The sequence below is a fragment of the Macaca fascicularis genome, chromosome 6 (genome assembly GCF_037993035.2).
Source record: "Macaca fascicularis isolate 582-1 chromosome 6, T2T-MFA8v1.1".
NCBI classification, from domain to species: Eukaryota; Metazoa; Chordata; class Mammalia; order Primates; family Cercopithecidae; genus Macaca; species Macaca fascicularis.
This window is the reverse complement of record NC_088380.1, coordinates 158100001-158125995: the sequence shown is the minus strand read 5'-3', so window position 1 is coordinate 158125995 and position 25995 is coordinate 158100001. Positions and strand designations below refer to the sequence as shown.

The window sequence follows — 25995 nt, the reverse complement described above, 5'->3', positions numbered from 1 at the left end:
GCCCCTCCAGATCATAAATTCCATGAGAAGAGAGATTGTAGTAAGTTTTCTACCCTAATATATTCCTAGCATGGAGAACAGTTTCTAGCATATATTAGGTGCTCAATAAATATTTTCTGAACAAATGATTTTTTAAAACATGACCTGCACTCCCTTCCAAATCACTGGCAGGCCATACATGCCTCCTGTATAGAAATTCTGAGCAGGTGGCATTTGAACTGGGCCTTACAAGCCACTCTTCACCCCACCCAGGGAATATGGTAGCTGGATTATGCTCTGTTGGGCCTCACCTGCATCCCAGGATTCTGCAGCAGCTCATTGGCTGGGCAGCCTCCATTGTGAGGTAGCTCTGGTTTCTTCCTTGCCAAAGACAGACAAGCACTGAGCCTGGCCCCACGTCCAGGCACCAGGACCTCCAATTCAATGGTGCCTTCTTCCTCCCAGTCACACTGTTCACTTTGCCCTACAGCAGCAAGGGCTAAACTAGGAGAGTCCAAAAGCCCAGGCAAGTCCTGGTTGGGCAAGCAATTTCGAGGGGAACTGAGGACCACCCTGAATGAGATGGGTCTTTCATAAGTCCCCCAAGAGCCAGGTGAGGCATCATCAACATCACCTCTCCTGCCACCACCGCCTCCCTGATTCATGCACGTCAGGCTTCAGCCAGCAGCACGCATCCTTGGGGTTAGGAGCCAGCATCTCAGGTCGGCAGCCATGGTTTCTCTGGCGACAGACCCATCAGAGGCTCATTCAGAGCCTTAACCCTGAGCCTCCACCACCTACCCACCGTGTTGAAGATGTCATTGCTTGGAAGGGACTACAACAGTGAGCTGAACTCCTTGGACAATAGATCTCAGTCCCCCTCGGAGAGCAGCAGTAGCATTACTTCAGAGAATGTCCATCCTGCTGGGGAAGCTGGACTATCGTAAGTGGCTGCACCGCCCTTCCAGGCCTGAGGTCAAACACTGCTGTTTTTGCAGCTCTGGACTTTGTCTTCCTTCGTCTGTCTCCTTAACACGCTTATTCCATTAACAGGAGATGCGTGGATAAAAAATGAATCAGAATCTAAGGAGGTCAATCACTGTGGCTCTGGCTACTAGCCCTGTTTCCCAGTTTTTACGAAGAACCCAGCTAGAGCAGCCACGTTCAACATGAGCAGCTAGTCTCCAGGAATAGTTTCCTATCTCAGGCTGCCTGCCCTTTCCTTCCTCTCTTTCTTCCACAGTCTCTGGCTGCCTTCTTCTCCTCACACATCTGCCATTATTCTCTCTCCCTCTTCTCCCCAACCCCCCATGCCATCCATCCAGAAAACAAAAGGTGCTAACTCCAGGTCTCCACCTTTACTGCCCCAAACTCAGACACATGGAACTCTTCTCTCTGTTTTTTAAAATTTAATTTAATTTAATTTAATTTTAAGCTTCAGGATACATGTACAGGACGTGCAGGTTTGTTACATAGGTAAACGTGTGCCATGGTGGTTTGCTGCATCTATTAATCCATCACCTAGGTATTAAGCCCCACATGCATTAGCTATTTATCCTGATGCTCTCCCTTCCCCCGGCCCCCATCCTCAACCAGCCCCAGTGTGTGTCTTGTTCTCCTCCCTGTGTCCATGTGTTCTCATTGTTCAGCTCCCACTTACAAGTGAGAACATGCAGTGTTTGGTTTTCTGTTCCTTTGTTAGTTTGCGGAGTATACTGGCTTCCAGCTCTATCTATGTCCCTGCAAAGGACATGATCTCGACAGAACTCTTCTTCTAGGACTTACTGTCAATCAGACTGCTATCTGGTAACCATCAGATTGGTAATAACTGTGGACACAAAGAGATTATCAATGACAATCCCCAGTGTTGATAAGGATATCAGGAAATGCCCTCTCTCATCTTTTTGGGAGGAATTAAATTGGTATCTTTCTAGATGGCAATGTTGCATGTCAAATCCTAAAATGTCATTTGTATAAAACATACAAATATTTATTTGGCAAATACTGTCCGAAAGTCCACAACTCGTGCACGCACACAGAAAACTTACAGCAGTGGTTGCCTCTGGGGAAGAGAATTTGGAGGCTGAGAGAAAAGAGATTTATATTCACTTCATAAGGATTTGGATTATTGTGTTTCACCTTTCGAATTTTGTACTGTCTCACAATCTAGGTTTTTAAAGTATAATGAAATATAAATAAATATACCCTTTGATTAATAATACCCCTTCTAGGAATTTTTTCTAATGAAATAATAGCATAAGTGACTGGGCACGGTGGCTCACGCCTGTAATCTCAACACTTTGGGAGGCTGAGGCGGGCAGATCACGAGGTCAGGAAATCGAGACCATCCTGGCTAACACGGTGAAACTCCATCTCTACTAAAAATACAAAAAAATTAGCCGGGCGTAGTGGTGGGCGCCTGTAGTCCCAGCTACTCAGGAGACTGAGGCAGGAGAATGGTGTGAACCCGGGAGGCGGAGCTTGCAGTGAGCCGAGATCGCACCACTGCACTCCAGCCTGGGCCACAGAGTGAGACTCTGTCTCAAAAAAAAAAAAAAAAGAAAAAAAGAAATAATAGCACAAGTGTGCATAATTTTTATCAAAGTACTTGTTATAATGTAACCATCCAATGGGTTCACCTCCCCCGCTGCCTAGACAGAGATGATTTATCAAGACAGGAATTGCAGTGGAGAAAGAGTAATTCACACAGAGCCTGCTGTGCAGGAGACAGGAGTTTTATTATCACTCAAATCGGTCTCCCAGAGCATTCGGGGATTAGAGTTTTTAAAGATAATTTGGTGGGTAGGAGCTTGGAAAGTGGGGAGTGCTGATTGATCAGGTTGGAGATAGGGGCTCGAAGTGAGTTTTTCTTGTTGTTTTCTGTTCTTGGGTGGGATGGCAGAACTGGTTGAGCCAGATTACTGGTCTGAGTGGTTTCAGATGATGCATCAGAGTGCAGGGTCTGCAAAATAACTCAAGCACCGATGTTAGGTTTTACAATAGTGATGTTATCCCCAGCAGCAATTTGGGGAGGTTCAGACTCTTGAAGCCAGAGGCTGCATGACCCCTAAACTGTACTTTCCAGCCTTATAGCTAATTTGTTAGTCCTGTAGAGGCAGAATGGCCCCCAGGCAAGACGGGGGTCTTTTTGGGAAAGGGTTGTTATCAAGAGTCAAATAATGAAGTGAATTCCTTCCCAAAGTTAGTTCAGCCTATGTCCAGGAATAAACAAGGACTTCTTAAAGGTTAGAAGCAAGATGGAGTTGGTTAAGTCTGATTTCTTTCGCTGTCATAATTTCCTCAGCTATAATTTTGCAAAGGCAGTTTCAATAATATTGAAAACTTGGAAACGTTAAGAGAAAGGTTAACACATGGAACAAACATACGGTAGAATATGATACAGTCATTACAAGTGATGGAGGAAATCTACTGGACATGAAAATGTGTAGCACATTTATTCATACAGAAAATTAGTTGAGGATCCAGCATGTGTAGTGGTTCTCCTCATGTAAAATTCTGTGCATTTAGCGCAAATAAAGATGCCCAGAGGAATGCTAATTATAGTGTGTGGTTATTTTCAATTGGTGGGATTTTGGAATTTCCTTTTATAATAGCAATTGTGTAGTTTTCAAGAAAAAATATAAACCAAATTTTTTAAGTCCCAGGGGATCTCGCAACATCTATTTATGCTTCAAGGTCCAGATGAGTAATGCTGTCAGCTAAGGCGCAGTGGTTCCTCCAAAACCTTGTCTCACCTTTCCCACAAGATCGGATTCAAGTAGGGGCAAGACATTGGTGCTACCATGCAAAAGAAGTGAGAGATAAAGGAAAAAAGAGCAGAGGGTGGGAAATTGGACCACATCTTTTGGAGAAATTACTACTAAAGAATTGACAAATTACAGTTATCAAGAAATAAAAATTATCTCTCGGAAGTAAAGGGACAATGGGTGCCCCCCCCCATCCTTAGGTGAGTAGTCTGCCTTAACAGAACTTAGGTCAATAGACTTCACTCAATAGATTGAAGTCACAGAAGTCCCCAACAGTCTGCCTGTCCTCTCAATCCAACCCTCTCTCAGGTCAGCCTTGAAGTGCAAAGACCTGGTACAGCTTCTTGCAAGCCCCTTGCCATGACTCCCTAATGGATAAGGCAAAGAGACGTGAGCACTGTCTGTGCTGGACTCACTTGGGCGTTGGTTTTGGCTGTCCTGGCCACCTGCAGACAATTTAAGTGTGGCACAAAGACATCTCTGTCTTAGCCTGAGACTTCGTCTGTATCTCCCAATGGCATCTTCAAGGTACCCTTTTGTTCTGGATGGAGGGGGCACTTCTACTTGCTTAAGCCAGCCCATGCTTGCCTTTTCCCTATCATCCCAATTCTTCTCCTTCTTGAAGGAGGCCCTTTCTAACAAGTGAGCACCATGAAGGTCAAACCAAAGGTGGCAGTGATGATGAGGATGATGATGATGAGACAATGATATGATGGTGATGCTCATATCTGTGAAGCACTTCATGATTCCAGGATTCATCATGTTGTCACCTCTTTTGAGTCTTACAGCTTCCCTGGGACATAGGCAAGACCAGAATTGTTCTTCCTTTTTTGGCAGTGAAACAGGATCTAAGTAGCTAAGGGCTTCCCAAAGTAGTAACCAAACACAGTAGGTTAGTGGCAGAGCTAGACCTCAGAATTAAGTGCTCCTACCTCTGGGTTCAATGCTTGTGCATGTACTTTTTATTTAAGTTCCTTTTTGATTCTGTTCTCATGATCCTGCTCCCACTTTTCCTACCCAATCCACGTCAGGATTGGAGCTGCCTGGGCAGGAGCTGCCAGCACAGGCGTGAAGAATATTTAGAACCCTAGGCCCTAGCACCCTGCTGGGACCATCATAAGTACTCTATATGCACAGTAACAATTGTTATTAAATTATTAAATTGTACCCAGTGCATAATGTGAACATATTATATAGCAATTCATGGATATATACACACACACACACATATATATAGAGAGAGAGAGAGAGAGACAGAGAGAGAGAGCGCGTACAAGCAGTTCATATTCACAATGAATATTGGTTGAACAAATGGATGAAAGAATAAACTAAAACCAGTAAATATTCCATATATGATAGATTTTTGTTTCTAGTGAGTTAATAAATAACCTGATGCCTCACTGTAGATTGAAGCAACTATTACTAATTTTTTCCATTGTCTATCTAACTGATAGACACGTATTAGGTTGCGATAGATGTTATTTGAGAGAATAACTCATGAAAGAAATCACTGGATGGATTAATGAACCAACCAGTACTAGAGCGTTATCCAGAGTGGTAGCAATTTTTATTTCCTTTAGAGCCTAGTGTGTATTAAATATTCGTTGAGTCACTTGAACTAGCACCATCCCCAGATCAGATGTTCCAGGACAGACCCCTAGAATTGAAAGTTGTCTCCAAGTCCACCTCTTCAGGTTTTGTCCCTCTCCCTATCAGGCACTCTGGAGATGCCAGAAGGAGGCTGAGCTTCTGGCCATGCTTCCCTTCCACTAACAGTACCCTCTGTCTCCCTACTCTCCCCACCACAGGATGATGCAAACTTTGATCCACTTGTTGAAATGCAACATTGGCACAGGGCTCCTGGGGCTTCCCCTGGCCATAAAGAATGCCGGCTTATTGGTAAGAGGCATCTGTGGGATGGGAACTAGGTTTGCTCATTTGCAGAAGGGGGGTGATAGGTCCTGAAGGCCTTCAAACTGTTATCAATGGGCAATTTGGGGGTATCCTCTGCAATAGAAAATGTGCCTGTTGACATCAATCCCCTGGAGCCAACCTGAGTCCAACCTGAGCATCCCTGGAGGGGGCACACCATTACTTTTAAAGACTCACCATGCTCATCTGACTCTACTTTGCCACAATTCTCCCAACAGTCCTCCCCACTCCCTAGGATCACATGCAGCTCATTTCATCATTTGCATTAACAGCCCAATCCCTGCAGGCATTTGAGTGTGTGACTCTTGTTCCAAACTAAATGATGGCACATGAGAAAGTATCTTGGACACAAGGATAGACGCCTCCAACAATCCCAACAATCCACTCTCCCCACGCCAGCCTACCTCTGTCTCTTTTCCCGTGCTGTTCCTGCCCCCTCGTTTCTGTCTTTTAAATTGCCTGCTCTCTAAAACTACTCTTTCCTACAATCATTAATGCCATCCTCACTTTGTGTTTTTCTACCATTTATATCTACCTTACGTGGGATTCTTAAAGCACGTATGAAGATAAGACATTTATTTATTTGTTTGTTTGTTTGTTTATTTAGACAGAGTCTTGCTCTGTCACCCAGGCTGGAGTGCAATGGCAAGATCTTGGCTCACTGCAACCTCCGCCTCCCAGGTTCAAGCGATTTTTCTGCCTCAGCCTCCCAAGTAGCTGGGATTACAGGTGTGGGCCACCACGCCCAGCTAATTTTTGTATTATTTGTAGAGACAGGTTTTCATCATGTTGGCCAGGCAGGTCTCAAACTCCTGACCTCAGGTGACCCACGCATCTCGGCCTCGCAAGGTGCTGGGATGACAGGTGTGAGCCACCTCGCCCAGCCGACATGTTTATTTTTAATAGGCCCACCTTCCTCATTTAATTGAAAGCTCTGTGGGCAAAAACTGTCTAATTTCCCTTTGCACCTCCCCACAGTAGCCTCTGTAGGGACTGGCACACAGCAAGTTTCCATTAACATCTATTGAATGGAATTGATACCAAATATATAATTTCCATTTCATTGCAGTGAATCTTTTCTTATCTCCAGGCCTGGTAAGTGGCTCCCATGTCTAAAGAAGGCAAGACCCTTGCTTCCTCTGTCATGACTTCTGATCTTCAGTGGTTCCAACCCAGAGATGGGACTGTCCACTTTGGGATCCTCTGGGTTCTAGAGCTTCTGCAAAAACACATGGTCTTCAGCCAAACTATCTTTGCCAGGGTGGTATTTGCTTTTTAAGACAATGCTTTCATTCTTTGATGTTTGCTTCCTCAGAGTCATTAGATGATTTCTTTACCTTTCGTCTCCCACCAGAACCTCTGGCCATGATTCGTCTGAGAAATATTTATTGAGTACCTACCTACCCTGTGCATTTGTAGCCCCTGGGAATATAGAAGCAAACAAGATATGAGAGTCTCTGCTGCGTGAAGCCTGCATTCCAGTGGAGTCGAGTGGTGCTCTTGATCCCTCATTTGTGTCTTTGTGATAGGTCACATCTGTAAAGACACAAGTGTTCAGAACAAAGGATGTGAGAGGGTCCCTCTTTATGCCCTTCTGATCACATCTGGAAGATACGATTAGTAATCAGCTCCACTTTTTAAAAGGAATTTGACAGATTAGACACACTACAGATAACAAATAATTGTCTGCCCCAAAATGTCAATAGGGCATCTGTTAATAAACTCTGCACTAGAGGAAGAGAACTGAGTCATAAGATACCTTGGTCCTCAATTATCTTGGAGAAAGGGAGGGCCAGGGTATCGTATGAAATAAATTTACCACGAGGGACTCTAAACTGGTAGAACTCAAGGAAAATGAGAAAATGCATGGGCTATGTGGGAAGGTAATGAGCTCTCTGTCACTGGAAGGATCCTAGCAGAAGCTGGGCAGCCACTCTACAGGGATGCTAAGAAGAGCATTCAAACTCTAGCATCTGGGAGCATGAGGACATTCAGGCTGGGTCTGTCACCCCAAAGACAGTTCTATTATGCAAGAGGCCCCAGCACCCAGACAGTGAGAGGGCCAGGGAATGGGAGTGATCATTTCTGGCTCACTTCCCCCTCTCTCCTCTCCCCTCCAGGTCGGTCCTGTCAGCCTTCTGGCCATTGGGGTCCTCACCGTGCACTGCATGGTCATCCTGTTGAACTGTGCTCAACACCTCAGTCAGAGGTCAGAGGCCTGCTTCTCTCCCATCCCAGCACCGGGGCCCCTCTGCGGGTGTGTTACACTTCTTTTGAACACTGACCCAATTAATTCGGCCACTGCTCCAGGTCACCTTGCTACCACTCTGGATTCTATGAAGGCAAGGAGAGCGTGACAAAGAGTCCCAATTAGAGACTCTAGGCACAGGTCCGACGCTGCTGCTAACAAGCTGGATGACTATCAAATTCCTGTATCCCTCTGAGCCCAAATCTCCTTACCTGAAAGCATTGAAAGTGATAAAAGATGCAAAAGCACTATATAAATTGCTCTATTTATTTGAGACATAGACTTTCTTCTCTTCCTTTTAGACTCGCCACCCCCAACCTTCTCCCACTCCAATACCCACACCTTGTCAGGGTAATTTGTTTCATGCAATCTCCTTTCAGAACAAGTTAGTAACAGTAAAAAGCATACTTACTAAAAAGAAGCATTCACAATGATTTCAGTCATTATCAAAGCATACATATAATAATCAATGTTTACGTATTTGAAACTTTAATGCAAAAACAATTTCAGACAGAAAAGAGAAATGCAGTAAAAACAAAGAATGCAGAGATCCACAGCGCTCAGCTACTCCCAAGGCATGCAAAACTAAATGGGTCCTCGTAAATGTGAAGAAAGGCCTCAAAAGTCAAAGTAGGGACAGTAAATAAAACTCTCCATAAAGCCTAATTATCATAACCCACAGAGGTGTACCTGGAGTACATATCAGTCACACCTAACTCTCAGAGCACTTTCCTGCTCACAAAACGCTTTTAAGAGCATTTACTCATTCCGCAGTTAAATGTACTGTGCAATTACACTGTGGTTACCATGGCAAGAGCCTTGCAAGCCTTGTTTACTCCTCACAGTAAGCCTCTATGGTAGGCACTATTTTTATTCCCATTTTACAGATGAGTAAACTGAGGTTTAAATGCCTTGCCCAGGGTCATATCGCTGGGAAGTGGCAGAGCCGGTATTCAAAGATCTACTGTGACTCCACTGTTAATCATTTTGCAAATCTTCCCTTCCCTCAAGCCTTCTGGGATCATTATATCACCAGATAAGCTTCTGACATCAGGCTATTTCTGAAAGCCTTTCTCTGATTTTTTTTTTTCTCTGATGACTTGTCTTTTATTTTTTCTAATATAGAGGTTGCAGAGTGATGCCCTAAGAGTTGGCTATGGCCTTCAGTTATGTTTTGGGGGATCTCCACAGTTTTATTCTTTAGTCAACCTTTAAACCCTGGAGATTTTGGCCAGGCATGGTGGCTCACACCTGTAATCCCAGCACTTTGGGAGGCCGAGGCAGGCAGACCACCTGAGGGCGGGAGTTTGAGACCAGCCTGACCAACATGGAGAAACCCCATCTCTACTAAAAATACAAAATTAGCCAGGCGTGGTGGCACATGCCTGTAATCCCAGCTACTTGGAAGGCTGAAGCAGTAGAATCACTTGAACCCGGGAGGCGGAGGTTTTGGTGAGCTGAGATCGCGCCATTGCACTCCAGCCTGGACGACAAGAGTGAAACTCTATTTCAAAAAAAAAACCTGGAGATTTCACATTCACAAAACAAAAAAAACTCTGCCTTCTTAATCAGTTAGACAACCGACTACCTCTGAGCCTTCATTTTTTAGATGTGCTTCTAGAGGCAAGTCCTGAGCAATCCCTTTTACAATGGGACATGTATTCTGGTTTGCCACAGTCTCCACTGCTCCCTACTGTCTCATACTCAGCCCTGTCACCCACCAAATCACCAATACCTGTCTGATCCCATAGCTTTTGAATTTACAACCCTCAGATTTATATCCTTGCCAGTTCTATGCAAGGTGACCTCATTTGTATTGAAAATGCCTATCACAGTGAGCAGAAGTAAAAATGCCATGTTCCAGCACATCTCCATATCCATCTCTCAGTCTCCTCCCCCAAAATCCAGACTGCACGTGAAGAAAACTGAGGCCCAGAGATCTCAAGAGACTGGCTCTACATGTCTGGCTACCTGAGGGTCGTGTTGGGATTTAAACTCTGGCTTCTGAAGAAGGCTGGAGCCCTTCCTCTCCTCCACCTGTTCCCCTCAGTCCTGCAGTTTATGTCGTGCTTCCAGGATCCGGGCAACCTGCTGCTGTTTCCAATTGCTCCAGCCAAAGCTGTTTCTGCAGCAGGGCTTTCTCCACCCCTAAAAGGGTTGAGGAAGAGGGATGTGGGAAGAGGAATAGGCTGGAACTTAGGCATCACATCCTACAGGGGTGCTGGGCAGGATCCCGAGTATCACCTTTGTGAGGGGTCTGGCCCAGGCCAGGATCTCAAATGTTCTGATACCCTCAGCAATGGGAAGGAGGGAATCACTGGCCTGGACACACCCACACCACCTCTTCCCTCCCTTTCCTGCTTTGCAGACCCACGTCAATGCACAGCTACCGTTTATTCAAGAAGACTAAATCCAATGACAATCAGTTAAACATTTGTATTTAAAGGGATAACTGCAAAAAAAAAAAAAAAAGAAAAAAAAGGCGAACTCCTGAAAGTTGTTAAAGTACATCACTGTGAAAAAATCGATAGAACGCTTCATGCTCACACACAAATACAGAACAATCACTCACTTTGGGAGAAAACTGTACCTTTAACAAAAATGTTTTAAACTATGCATTGTTTGTTCTTTCCCCCTAGACTGCAAAAGACTTTTGTGAACTATGGAGAGGCCACGATGTACAGCCTTGAAACCTGCCCAAACACCTGGCTGAGGACCCATGCAGTGTGGGGAAAGTAGGAGTCACAGATGTCCTAGTAGTAATAACAATCATCATCGTCACCACTTTTCTTTATTTCTACTTATACAGGTTTTAAATGAATATGCTGTTATTGTAAACAATCAAACAATATAGAGAATCACCCCAATAACCCCATCCCCCATCTCACTCTGTACCCATAAGGTAATCGTTGAAATCTAGTTAGTAAATATTCCTTTAGACTTTTTTCTCTACCTGGACATCATTATATGTGTGTGAATGGAAGTACATAATTTACTTTCTATTTTCTTATACATTACTTAGGATAATTTTTGAAAATTTGATTTTTCATCTAACAATATGTCCCTAGTTTTTCACGTTGGAACATATAAATGGACCTTATCTTTTGGTGGGGGGTTTGGGGACAGAGTTTCGCTCTTGTTGCCCAGGCTGGAGTGCAGTGGTGCGATCTCAGCTCAAGGCAACCTCCCTCTCCTGGGTTCAAGCAATTCTCCTTCCTCAGCCTCCTGCGTAGCTGGGATTACAGGCGCCTGCCACCACATCTGGCTAATTTTTGTATTTTTAGTAGAGACAGAGTTTTCACCATTTTGGCCACGCTGGTCTCAAAGTCCTGACCTCAGATGATCCGCCTGTCTCAGCCTCCCAAAGTGCTGGGATTACAGGTGTGAACCACTGCACCCAGCCAACCTCATTATTTTTTAAGGCTCACAATGTTCCCTAGTGTGGACGTATATCTGTTTCATTTGCTTATTCCCCTAAGGTGAACATTCAGGTTGTTCCCTGCCTTGATAAAAGTTAACGGTGTACAAAATGGTTTTCTACGTCTTAGCTACTCTGTTCATCTCAACAGCCTTGCGAGGTAGGCAGCGTGGGTTTTTATTGTCCTGGAAATATGAGACTTATAAAGATAAAATAACAGGCCGGGCGTAGAGGCTCAAGCCTATAATCCCAGCACTTTAGGAGGCCCAGACGGGCGGATCACGAGGTCAGGAGAGCGAGACCATCCTGGCTAACACAGTGAAACCCCGTCTCTACTAAAAAATACAAAAAACTAGCCGGGCGAGGTGGCAGGCGCCTGTAGTCCCAGCTACTCGGGAGGCTGACGCAGGAGAATGGCATAAACCCGGAAGGCGGAGCTTGCAGTGAGCTGAATCCGGCCACTGCACTCCAGCCTGGGCAACAGAGCAAGACTCTGTCTCAAAAAAAAAAAAAAAAAAGAAAAAAATAACATATCCAAAGACGTGGACATTGATATGGGTGGAGCAGAGATTTGACCAAGAACCTAACACTGGAACCTTCCCCAGCAAAGTCCCTTAGGAGGTAGTGAATCACACTGTGGCTGCTAAGATTCCTTTGCAGCTCCTCTCTTGAGATTCTCAGTAGGTCATTGATCTCCTGATCAGGAGCCACTCTAATGATTAGATGACGTCATGATTAGGTGAGGTCATGAGAAAGAGTTGGAAACATTTAAAAAATATTTAAAGTAATAATTTGTCATCTTTAATTTACTAAGAGATACGTTAGAAGCTTGATTAAAAACTGCCCATTCTTTGGCCGGGTGTGGTGGCTCACGCCTCTAATCCCAGCACTTTGGGAGGCTGAGGCAGGTGGATCACCTGAGGTCAGGAATTTGAGACCAGCCTGACCAACATGGCGAAACCCCATCTCTACTGAAAATAGGAAAATTAGCCAGGCATGGTGGTGGGTGCCTGTAATCCTAGCTACTCAGGAGGCTGAGGGAGCAGAATCGCTTGAACTCAGGAGGCAGAGTTTGCAGTGAGCTGAGACCACACCATTGCACTCCAGCCTAGGTAACAGAGCGAGACTATGTCTCAAAACAAACAAACAAACAAACAAAAAACTGCCCATTCCGTGGAGGTAATGGTCATAAATGGATGCTCAAGCTGTTACAGGAATGGTCACTGGGAAACTTTATAAAGGGAGAATGCACTGATGCCACCTGACCCCATGCACTCATCTTAGCATCTCATATTTATATACATGACAGCTAGATATGGTGTGTCTCATAATAGCACACAGTAGGGAGCACAGAGTAGTACCACCTCTGAGATATTTCAAAAATAAATTTGAAACCTCCATTTAATCAAATTCATTAGATCTAATATCCATTTATAGGAAGCACAGGGGATAGAGGAACAAGATAAATAACATCATGAGGAAGTCACCAACCAAATAGAAAAAATAGGATATACTACAGGACAAATGATCTGGTATCTTCAGCAGCAAACAAAAAATTAAAAGTTGCGAGGAAAAAATAAAAAGGGCAAGGGGAATATAGCAATTTAAAAAACTTAAGAGACTTAACAAAATACAATGTGTAGACTTGTTTGGAAACTAACTGTAAGATAGATATTTTTGAGACAACTGGAGAAATCTGAATATGGACTGATTATTAGATGATATAAAGAAATTATTGGCTGGGCACAATGGCTCACGCCTGTTATCCCAACACTTTGAGAGGTCAAGGTGGGAGGATCTCTTGAGACTAGGAGTCAAGACAGCCCAGGAGGTTGAGGCTGCAGTGAGCTATGATTGCACCACTACACTCTAGCCTGGGAAACAGAGTGAGATTCTGTCTCAAGAAAAAAAAAAAAAAAAAAGAAATTATTGTTAATTTTGTAAGAGATGATGATGGTATAATGATTATACTTTTTAAAGTTATTGTCTATTAGAGCTGCATACTGAATTATTTACAGGTGAAATAATTTGGGATCTCTGACTTGCTCCAAATACACCAACAAATTAAGTATGTGTGTGATGGGGCTGAAGAGACAGGGAACAAGTGGCAAAAAGTTCATTGTTGAAGCTGGGATAAGCACATGCGAATTCATTAAATTATTCTCGTTAAATTATCGTCATATTCATTAAATTATTCATTGCTTTTGTATATGTTTGAAAATCTTCATAAGATAGACAGAAAAAGATATTATTCTGAAGTCACATGTGACACCGCCAAGATTCTGACACAATAGGCTGATATGAGAACCAGGAGTCCGTATTTTTAACATATGCCTCAACCAACAAATTGGTTGATACTACAAACCAATTTTGAAAAGCCCTTATCTAAATATTATAATCTAAGTAAAGGAAAATATTTTTGTTCTTTTGAAAAAATGCATCTCCAAATTTGGAATAATTTAAGAACCCAAAAGAGTAATGACAATAACCAAGTACAAGATATTAAATTTAGAAATAATTAATGTGAATTTGTTGTGATGCCAAAAAAAGAGGAGAAAATAATATATCTCTCTGAAAAAACAGCTAATAAATTTAGAAGAAATGATAAATAGAATTAGAAAACCACCACCTTGCAACTACCAATCACATAATTGATTCAAGCAAGGAACATCAGTGAATGGTAAAACCATTGATTTGAGGAACAGGATAATCACTCCATCTGAAAGTTTTACCCCACAGATTACAAAGGGAAAATGTACATTTCCAATGGAAGATCTGGCAGTCACCAACAAAGCAGAACAACAGGATACCATGTGCCTCCCAATATGATGAAATAGAGATACAAAACTATCACCTCTGTAGTATTCTTGCTAAAAGTGCTCACCTGAATTTAATCATGAGGAAGCAACCGTACAAGCCCACAATGTGGGGCATTCTATAAGACAATTGGCCTATACTCTCCAAACAAAGCCAATGTGATGAAAACACAAAAAGGTGAATGTCTATGGAACTGTTCTACATGAAAAAAAAAAGACTAGAGACATAGCCAAATGTAATATACAAACCTTCATTAGATCCCGAATTAAAAAATAAAATAGCTACAAAAGATACTTTAGAGAGAATTGGGGTAATACTAAGTCATTTTTATATAAGAGACTTGAGCATCTGCAGATTTTGAATTCGTTGGGGCTGCTGGATACCAATGAATGACTGTATTTAAAATAGAAACTGTATATATGAAGATATTGAAGTTGATTTTCTGGCTATTACAGTCTTAAGAGAGATACGTTGAAGTATTTAGGGTTTAAGTGTTAGGATACCTGCAATTGACATTTTTCTTTTTCTTTTCTTTTTTAATTTTTTTTTTTTTTTTTTGAGATGGAGTTCAGCTGTGTCGCACAGGCTGGAGTGCAGTGGCAAGATCTCAGCTCACTGCAACCCCCACCTTCAGGGTTCAAGCGATTCTCCCGCCCAAGCCTCCTGAGTAGCTGAGATTTACAGGTGCCTGCCACCACACCCAGCTAATTTTTGTATTTTTGGTAGAGACGGGGTTTCACCATGTTGGTCAGGTTGGTCTCGAACTCCTGACCTCAATGATCCACCTGCCTTGGCCTCCCAAAGTGACCTGCAATTGACTTTCAAATGATTCTGAAAAAAATTGCTTGTGTGTGTGTGTGTGTGTGTGTGTGCGTGTGGGGTGTGTGTGTGTGTGTATAGATGAATGAATGCATATATACATATATATATGTAATGCAATTTGGGGCCAAAAATTAACAACTGCTATAATTTAGTTAAAGGGCACATGAATGTTAATTATACTATTCTTTCAACTTTTTGGCTTAAAAAATTTTCAAACTAAAAAAAAGTAGGGAAAATTTTAAAAATATTAAAAATAATTGTTTCAAATAATAAACTATTAAGAAATGATTGTTTGTTTCCTCCCTCTATCGGCCTCTTCCTTTCCTTCCCAGGTACACTGTCAGCTTCTTATTAATCATCACCCAGCTGGGCTTCTGCAGTGTTTATTTTATGTTTATGGCAGACAATTTACAACAGGTAAAGAGGCCTCTTCTGGGCAGAGTGGGAGAAAAGCAGACCTCCTGCTGCTGAGGTTACATTAGCAAACGTATTGTGTTAGGGTCATGGGAGGAGAGAGCTTCATTTTTATTCCTAGATCAGACCACACTTGGGAGCTCTCTCAGTCCTGGGAACCACGTTTGGAAAGGATAGAGGAGCCAAAGTAACTTCTGAAGAGTGTAACCAGGGTAGAAAGAGAGGCCTGCAATCATGTCCAATCAGAAATCAATGATAATTGTTAGCCTGAAAAACACTGGTGACATTTACTTTGAGTATCTCAAGGTTGTCATGTAGAAGATGTCTAAATATACAAGGCCAACAAGCTGCCACCTTCCCCTCATTGCATTCCTATCAGACATTACAAATCAACCACAGCCTTCTTTCTTGGCTTTGCAGATTAGAGGGAGCATCCTTGGTTTTGTGCACCCAAACAACCAGAAATAACTGTGACAAGTATTGTAGATGGAATATTCAAGTAGATAGATACTGACCAATATTTAGAGCTTCCCAGATTTTAGGGCTATCTAAATTTGAAGATGATATTCTTGTGTAATGAATTCCCTTTCTCTGGATGTATGAAAGAAACACATTTTGTAGATAAGAAAAGGTTTGGGTAGATAACAACCTCAAAGCCTTGAGATTTTATGATTCTAAGAGTTTCTGGTGGTCACAATCATGGGCACGACAGTTAGGGTTGCCCAATTTGGCAAATAATAATATATGACACCCAGTTACAATGGAATTTCAGATAAGTAGTGATTTTTTTTTTACTATGAGCATGTCTTATTTGGGACATATTTGGGACATATTTATACTAAGTTATGTTAATTACCTGAAATCGACTTGTAATTGGTGTCCTATGTTTTATGTAGCAACCACACTGCCTGTCATTGTGTGCTTTATGTCAGATGGTGGAAGAAGCCCACGTGACCTCTAACATCTGCCAGCCCAGGGAGATTCTGGCGCTGACCCCCATCTTGGACATTCGTTTCTACATGCTGACTATCCTGCCCTTCCTGATCCTGTTGGTGTTTATCCAGAACCTCAAGGTGCTGTCCGTCTTCTCGACATTGGCCAACATCACCACCGTGGGGAGCATGGCTCTGATCTTTGAGTATATCATGCAGGTCTGTGCCACAGGGAAGAAGGGATCAGGGTCCAGGCTCTATGAAGCACTTGGGGAGTAGGGTTTGTTATCATGAAGCTGAGGAAGGTGATCCTCTGCTCTGAGCAGTCCCTGCCAACATGACATCTAGGAACACTTCTGTCCCACAAGTTGTAAAAGCTAATTATTATCATCATCATTGTCATCAACATCCTCATCATCATCATCGTTGTCGCATTGGATAACAATGAGTCATTCAACAAATAATTACTGAATACCTTCTGCAATCCAGGCATTGTGCAAGGGGCCAGGGACTCAGTGGTAAGTAAAAATAAATAGGGTGCCTGGTCTCATGGAGGCTGCATTTACTTGGAGAGATAAACATCAATCAAATAACCAAAAAAAATTGTAAAAGTGGTAGGTGGACAAAGGAAATACAGATGATAAAGGAATTTTATTTACTTGGTGCCAAATTATTTACATACATTAACTTATTGAACCTTCACAATACTATTTTGGAAGTAAAGCCGGCGCTCTGTATCCATGATTTCCACATCCATGGATCTGAACAATCACAAATGGAAATTATTGGGAGAAAAAAACACTAAAAATATACAACAATAAAACATCATACAAATTAAGAAACAATTAGGTCTAACAACTATTGGCCAGGAACAGTGGCTCACACCTGTAATCCAAGTATTTTAGGAGGCTGAGGTGGGAGGATCGCTTGAGTCCAGGAGTTCAAGACCAACTGGACAACATGGCAAAATCCCTTCTCTACAAAAAATTAAAAAATTAGTGGGGCATGATGGCTTGCACCTGTAGTCCTAGTTACTTGGGAAGCTGAGGTGGATGGATCACCTGAGCTCATGAGGTCAAGGCTACAGTAAGCTATGATCACACCACTGCATTCCAGCCTGGGTGACAGAGCAAGACCGTCTCAAAAAAAAAAAAAAAAAAAAAACATAGGTTATATGCAAATACTACACCATACACCACTTTATATCAGGGACTTGAGCATCTACAGATTTTGGTATCCACGGGAGGTCCTGGAACTAATGCCCCATGGAGACCAAGGAGCAACTATACTATCTTTATCCACAGTTTACAGACAAGGAAGTTGATAAAGTAATTTTTTCATGACTTTCAGACTGCCTGCCATGTCCATGCTCCATTATCACAGACCATAAAATCCCGCTATTATACTTTCATTTTCTTGAGTGAAAGTCTCTGGTGTTGTATTCATTTCCTATTGCTGTTGTGACAAATTACCACAAATCTAGTGGCTTGAAACAACACAAATGTATTTTCCAGTGCTTGAGTCTCGCTGGATTGAAATGAAGGTGCAGCAGAGCGGTATTCCTTTCTGGAGGATCCAGGGAAGAATCTGTTCTCTTGTCTTCTCCAGCTTCGTAGAGGCTGCCTGTGTGCCTTAGTTTGGGCCCCCTTCCATCTTCAAAGCTGGCAGCCTCAAGCCAAGTCTTTCTCATGCTGCCTTCCCTCTGGTCTTCCCCTTCTGACTCCCTCTTCCACTTTTAAGGATGCTTGTCCCACCCAAATAATCCAGGATCATCTCCTTGTTTTAGGGTCAGCAGATTTGAAACCTTAATCCAATCTAAAAACTTAATTCTCCCTTGCCGTGTAACAAAACATATTCACAGGTTTTGGGGCTTAGGATGTGTACATAGAAATCTATTAACATAATCATTCCCTCTAGATTCATGAGAGCTGCTATACTAACTAGTAGGCTGCACAGCCCTGAAAGAAGTGTGAGAGAGACACGTTAGAGGACTGGGAAACAGGAGACCTGAATTCTTATCTGGGCTGTACCACTAACTTGCAGAGTGGCCTTGGGCAATTCCCCTCTCCTCCATGTTCAGCTTTCTCCACATGTAGAGATGAGCGGGCTACCAGTAGCCAAAGGGTGGGACCACCCAAGTATCCAAGTAAGTGATGAAAGGATGAACACAATTTGGTGTCTATACATACAGCGGAATATTATTCAGCCTTACAAAGTGAGGAGACACTGACACATACCACAATGTGGATGAACCTTGAGGACACTAAAGCTAAGTGAAATAAGCCAGGCACAGAAACGATAACTATTATAGGATTCCAGTTACATGAGGTACCTAGAATAGTCCAATTCATAGAGACAGAGAGTAGAGTAGGGGTTGCCAGGAGGCTGGGTAGTGGGGCATTATTACTTGATAGATAAAGAGTTTCAGTTTGGGGTGATGAAAATGTTCTGGAGATGGATGGGGTGACAGATACACAACAATGTGAACGTTCTTCATGTTACTGAACTGTGCACTTAAAATAGTTAAAACAGTAAATGTTTTGTGTATTTTAGCACAATATAAATAAATAAATAATCATATTTAAAAGATTAGAAGGCTGACTGAGGTCTAAGTATCTTCTGATTTTCTCTGTTGAGATCAGGTGTGACCCAGCTTTCCACCAGGCAAAGATTCAGGATGACTCTGACACTGTAACAACACCAATGCGCTTCTCCCACTTTCTTTCAGGGGATTCCATATCCCAGCAACCTACCCTTGATGGCAAACTGGAAGACCTTCTTGCTGTTCTTTGGTACAGCCATCTTCACGTTTGAAGGCGTCGGCATGGTAAGATTGATGGGGTTCACACGAATGGTCCCTAGTGCTCTTTACAGTGGCCAACTGTAGTTCCAGATGTCTAAATAAATAGTAGTTATGGAAAGTGCAGACTCTGATCTTCTCCTGATGAAAGGAAAGTCTGTACCCACATACAGGGTCCCTACTGCTCTAACACACCATGCTAAGACTTGAAGACTGGTAATTTACTAATCAACCAAGACTAAGTAGGACATTCCTGCCAATAGAAAGCGTGAGAGAAAACGAAAGGGGTGTGGCCATGTGGAGAGGCCCCTTTCTGATTCTGGGCCCACCTGGGGAAGGACATCTGCGCTTGTATGGAAACCGTCTCCTTCACAATGGGCCACATCTCTTTCTACTTTTTCTTTCCCAACTTTTTTTTTTTTCCTCCAGGTTCTGCCTCTCAAAAACCAGATGAAGCATCCACAGCAGTTTTCTTTTGTTCTGTACTTGGGTATGTCCATTGTCATCATCCTCTATATCTTCCTGGGGACACTGGGCTACATGAAGTTTGGGTCAGACACCCAGGCTAGCATCACCCTCAACTTGCCCAATTGCTGGTATGTACTACCCACCTCAGGTGAGATAGGGAGAGACACGGGATCTGTTCTGGTTGTCATAGCAGAGAGCACAGCGAATCATGCCCTGAGCCATGAAGCTGGTAACGCATCGCTGGAAGTGATATATGTCTCTCCTGCTCACACTGTATCAGTCAACGCAAGCCACATGGCCGCACCTCACTCCAAAGGGGCAGGGAAGTGCAATTCTGCCATGTGCCTGGCAGTATTTGGTGGACAGCACATATAACTGCTGTGCCACCTGATGCAGTGACAGTGGGGATTCATTGGATGAATACAAAAATAATGCTTAGAAAAGTGCTTAGCACATGGTAAGCATTCATGAGTGTTAGCTATTATCATTGTTATGCATCCCTATAGCCTTCATTCTTCCAAGGTGAGTAGGATGATGGTGCATTTATTTCCCACAAACCTGGAGCGTAGAACGAGAAAAATGTAACCATCCCCACCCACCTTGCTGTGTTATGGTGATGACTAGATGAGACACTAAATGTGGAATTTCTTTGAAGTTGTGCCTTATTTTATGCAAGCCATCATCCTAATATGCTGTTCTTGTTCTAGGCAATTTGGGCTGCCACTAGCTACCTTGGACAGGGCACTTTCCTTCCTGGGACCTCAGCTAGAAAATGTGGGCATTGAACTCCATCAGGACTTCACACCTGCTGGTGTGAACCTCACTAGTCATCAGGTTCTCCAGGAAAGCCTTAAACAAATATACCTTCCCAATAAGAAAAAGACCAACAACCCAATGAGAAATGGGCAAAGGGCAGAACAGGTATTTCACAGGCAAATAAAAAAAAAAAGGCCAGATGGCCAGATAAAGAGATGCTCAGAAAGATAATAGAAGGCCAGGTGCAGTGGCTCACACCTGTAACCCCAGCACTTTGGGAGGCTGAGGCGGGTGGATCACTTGAGGTCAGGAGTTCGAGACCAGCCTGGCCAACATGGTGAAACTCCATCTCTACTAAAAATATCAAAATTAGCTGGGCATGGTGGCATGAGCCTATAATCCCAGCTACTCAGGAGGCTGAGGCAGGAGAATTGCTTGAGCCTGTGAGGCGGAGGTTACAGTGAGCTGAGATCGTGCCATTGCACTCCAGCCTGGGTGACAAAAGCGAGAATCCATCTTAAAAAAAAAAAAAGGAAAGAAGAAAGAAAGAAAGGAAAGAAAGAAAAAAGAAAGAAAGAAAGAAAGAAAGAAAGAAAGAAAGAAAGAAAGAAAAAGAAAGAAAGAAAGAAAGAAAGAAAGAAAGAGAAAGGCAAGTTAAAAAAATAAATACAAGGGCAAAGATGCATGCATCAACACAGTTCAGACAAGGACGTGGGAAAGCAGGTCTTTTAATTCACTAGGATAGCAAATGGGCAATATGTCAATAGCTATCAAAATTTTAAATCACGTAGGCTTTTACCCAGCATTTTGACTTCTAAGCTTGTATCTTATATATGCATTAATATATGTACAAGGATAGTCTGTGCAGCATAGTTTACTTGGGAAAAGTCTAAGCACAATCTAAATATTCATTAATTGGTGACTGATTTTTAAAATTATTGCATATCCATGCAATTGGCCTACCAACCAGCTATTAAATAGAAGAGCCAGATCTATGTGTACTGGCAGGGAACAATCTTCAAGACATACTAGATGAGACGGCCAAGAGTGGTGGCTCACGCCTATAATCCTGGCACTTTGGGAGGCTGAGGAGGGTGGATCACCTGAGGTTGGGAGTTCACAATTAGCCAGACCAACATAGAGAAACCACGTCTCTACTAAAAATATAAAATTAGCTGGGCGTGGTGGTACACACCTGTAGTCCCAGCTTCTCAGGAGGCTGAGGCAGGAGGATTGCTTGAATCCAGGAGGCAGAGATTGTGGTGAGCTGAGATCACACCATTGCATCGATCCTCGGCCTTTTGGCTAAGATCAAGTGAGATCATTCCATTGCACTCCAGCCTGGGCAATAACAGCAAAACTCCATCTCAAAAAAAAAAAAGAAAAAGAAAAGAAATATTGGGTGAATAAACGAAGAGTCTACATGTGTATATGCATATGTGTGTGCATGTCTGTGTGCATGGATGTGCATGTATGTTCCTACATTCTGTATGAGCATGTACAAACACCAATCATTTCTAGAAGGGCCACAAGAAAACTCTGAGTGGTTGCCTATGGAAAGGGAAACTAGAAGCTAGGAATGCTTTTCACTGTATGACTCTTGTACCATGAGTTTTACTCTATGCATATATTGTCTTGTTTGTTTGTTTGTTTGAAACAAACTCTGTTGCCCAGGCTGGAGTGAGTGCAGTGGTGCGATTTCAGCTCACTGCAACCTCTGCCTCCTGGGTTCAAGCAATTCTCCTGTCTCAGTCTCCTGAGTAGCTGGGACTACAGGTGCACGCCACCATGCCCAGCTAATTTTTGTATTTTTAGTAGAGATGAGATTTCATCATATTGATCAGCCTGATCTTGAACTCTGATCCACCTGCCTCAGCCTCTCAAAGTGCTGGGATTACAGGAGTGAGCCCCCACGCCCACCTATTGTCTTTTAAAAAATTAAAAAAGAAGAGGCATAGATTCCTGAGCTGCAAGCCTACTGACTCAGAATCTTCAGCAATATGCATTTTTAACAAGCTTCCCGGATGGCCCTGATGTCCAATCTGGCCTGAGTCATCCAACATTAGTCAGTTCTATAACTCAGTGACAAGTACAGATTGAGTAACCCTTATCCAAAATGCTTGGGACCGGAAGTGTTTTGGATATTGAAGCATTTCAGATTTTGGATTTTTGGATTAGCGATACTCAACCCATACCACCTTCTGAGCAGTAAGTGAGTCCTCAATGGCCCTTCCGGGGAGCCGTGTCACATTCCACATCCTATTCATGTGTCTGCAGGTTGTACCAGTCGGTCAAGCTGATGTACTCTATCGGCATCTTCTTCACCTATGCCCTCCAGTTCCACGTCCCAGCTGAGATCATCATCCCATTTGCCGTTTCCCAAGTGTCAGAGAGCTGGGCACTGTTTGTAGACCTGTCTGTCCGCTCAGGCTTGGTCTGTCTAACCTGTGAGTAGCATAAAAGGGCACTCTTTACCCAAAGCTATGACAGAGAGCCACACTGGTTCCCACCCCACCATCATTGGATCTGCCACTTGCCTTCTTTGTGACCTAGGGCAAGATATTTCACCTCCCTGGACCTCAATTTTTCCATTGAAAAAATAAATGGGCTTAACACAATTACCACACAGTAAATGTTACAGTCATGTCTACTGCCTACACATAGAAAATAGATGCTGGCTGGTTTGCAGAAGAAGTATCATTCATTCAATCCTATATGTCAGGCACCGTACTGACATTATCTAATACTGATGATAATGTAACAATATATTACCATTAGGGGGAACTGTGGCCCAGATAAATTAAGTAACATGCCCAAGTCATTCACACTAAGTGACAAAGCTGGGATTTGAACACAGATTGTGCAGCACCAATGCATCTGTTTTTCATGGTGCCATATTTCTTCTTATCATAAATTATGAACAAGTCCCATATCATAAAGTAGGTTTAACTGAAGGGAAAAATCCCAATGGGACTAATTTTTCAGAGTCTTGGAGATTATTTGTTTATTTATCTGAGACAGAGTCTCGCTCTGTTGCCCAGGCTGGAGTGCAGTGGTGCTATCTCGGCTCACTGCAACCTCTGCCTCCCGGGTTCAAGCAATTCTCCTGCCTCAGCCTCTTGAGTAGCTGAGATTACAGGCACCTGCCAACATGCATGGCTAATTTTTGTATTTTTAGTAGAGATGGGGTTTCATCATGTTTGCCAGGTTGGTCTCGAAATCCTAACCTCAAGTGATCTGCCTACCTCAGCCTCCCAAAGTGCTAGGATTACAGATGTGAACCACCGCACCCGGCCAGAGATCATTTTTGGGGTGTACTCTTCTCTCCTCCCTCCCTTCCTTTCTTCATGTTCCTTTCCATTCATTCATTCACTCATTCATGAGCACTGTTGTAGTGTTTGGGAACCTCATGAAAAGGGCTGGGGAACTCTTTCTTTGGAACATGTCTAGACAGAGGATCACAAACGATGACCCATAAGGAATGAGCAAAACAAAAAGGGATGTTTTGCCTGGAGAAGCAGAGGCTCAGAAAATTTCCACATTTCTCCTTAAACACCTGTGGGATTATTGTAAAAGCGAAGGAAGAAATTTAGTCTTCGAGGCTCCAGGAGTCAGAATTTAAAGTCGTTGAAGGAATCAAGTCTCAGTACGGGGTCAGGAGAAACTATGCAACGCTTGGAGCTGTCTAGAAGAACATACTATCAGATAACAAGCTTTAAATGACTGGCGTTTTATGAGCAGAAACAGCAAAAACCTACTTGGTTTGAGGTGTTAGAGTTCACAATCTGTGCCAAGACATCAAGAGGCTGTAAATAATATTGCTTGCAATCATTCCTACTGGGAAGGGTGTACGTTGACAAGAAAGTCTGAGGAGCCTCTGAGTATCAGGGAATGCATGACTAGAGACAACTGACCTTATAAGGACATGCCCTGCTTTTGATATATGCTGAATGTCCCATTCTTCCTCCATTATTCATCCATCAATTCTATTATCCTTTATTCATTCAACAATCATTTGTTGAGCACCTACTACATGCCTGGCATTGTGCTAGACACAAGGGATACAATGATGAATAAAGAAGAAGATGTAGCTTCTGCCTTCACAGGACCTACAGTTGAGTGGCAAATATATGCAAGGAAATAATTACAGCACATTGCAATGATTGTTAAGATGGGACATCATGATGCTCTATATGATGGTTAAGATCGAAAGTAGAAGACACTCTCTACATGTAAGAGGGTCTTATAACTCTGCCTGGTTGGGTCAGGGAGTCCTCTCCAGTGGAGTGACACTTCAGTGAAGACCTAAATGATAAGTAGGAAATAGATGGAGGAGTGAAGAATGTACCACGGGAAGGGAACAGACTGTGCACAGACCTGAGGCAAGTATTGCCTATGGCCCCTTTGGAGAAGTGGAGAGTGCTGAGAGATGAGGTCAGAGCTTCGTCAGGGCCAAGTCCTAAGGGTCATTGTGTTGAGGAGTTTGGGCCATGGGGAGCCATGGAAAGGCACTGAGCAGAGGATTGACATGACCAGAATGGAGTGTAAGACCTTCCTCCAGTCCACCTTGCATTATAGCTTTTCTTGCATATATCTTCTCTACCCCCTGGTAGTGAACTTTCCTGGAAGACTGATGCTGAGTTTTCTCTGTAAGCAGCTTATTAAGCATCGGATGAAGGAAAGCTGTGGACAGGGACTTTCCATCAGAAGGGTAATGCACTCCTAGCCGTGAGAGTCTGTGAGTCTCTCTCATGCTCAGATTGGATGTGTCAGAGCAATTTCAGAAAGAGGTGATTTTTTTAAAGATCCAGCAAGCTCGTATGGATGCTTTCCAGAACAGGCTTTCTCTATTTTGTTCACAGGAAAATCATATGATTGGAATATTTAACGTAATGGATATCCCAACTACACTGATTTGATCTTTACTAATTATATAAATATATTGAATTATCACACGTACCCCAAAACTATGTACATATATTATACATCAATGTAATAATTGTTTTAAAATAATAAATTTGCATAAAATTAAATCATATAAATTATATATTTACTCATTCAAACATTATTGAAATTGGACTCCCTTGGAAAATCTGTGATACTATATGTTCACCATGTGTATAAGAGATGGAAATTTAGGAGTGTGAAGAGAAGAGAGGGATAGGGGTTGGATAGCTAATGCTCTCTTCGTGTTTTATGGCGTGCTTCATTACTATGATCCTATTAAGAACAGAAAAATAAGTGGTTGAGGTTGGGCGCGGTGGCTCACGCCTGTAATCCCAGCACTTTGGGAGGCCGAGGTGGGTGGATCACGAGGTCAGGTGATGGAGACCATCCTGGCCAACACAGTGAAACCCTGTCTCTACTAAAAATACAAAATAATTAATTGGGCGCCATGGAGGGCGCCGGTAGTCCCAGCTACTCCGGAGGCTGAGGCAGGAGAACGACTTGAGCCCGGGAGGTGGAGCTTGCAGCCAGCCGAGATCGCGCCACTGCACTCCAGCCTGGGCGTCAGAATGAGACTCCATCTCAACAAAAAAAAAAAAGAGAGAGAGAGAGAAAAAGAAAAAGAAGTGGTTGATATTCGGACAGCAGCAGAAGCATCTCTCATTTTTTTAATCCATCCTTGCTTCTAGACAAAA

General features: G+C 42.9%; 1 protein-coding gene across 1 annotated transcript in view; it reads left to right on the top strand.

Annotated features, from left to right (window-relative positions):
• The first annotated feature begins 792 nt into the window (after positions 1-792).
• The window catches only part of SLC36A3 (solute carrier family 36 member 3), a 26013-nt gene continuing 810 nt past the window's right edge, over positions 793-25995 (top strand). Inside the window, exons 1-9 of the mRNA XM_005558306.4 lie at positions 793-922; positions 5555-5645; positions 7799-7887; positions 10566-10661; positions 15316-15400; positions 16330-16548; positions 19058-19156; positions 19559-19725; positions 22631-22800. Coding sequence (XP_005558363.2) covers positions 795-922; positions 5555-5645; positions 7799-7887; positions 10566-10661; positions 15316-15400; positions 16330-16548; positions 19058-19156; positions 19559-19725; positions 22631-22800 — 1144 coding nt within the window. The 5' untranslated portion in view covers positions 793-794. The remainder of the gene's footprint in view (positions 923-5554; positions 5646-7798; positions 7888-10565; positions 10662-15315; positions 15401-16329; positions 16549-19057; positions 19157-19558; positions 19726-22630; positions 22801-25995) is intronic.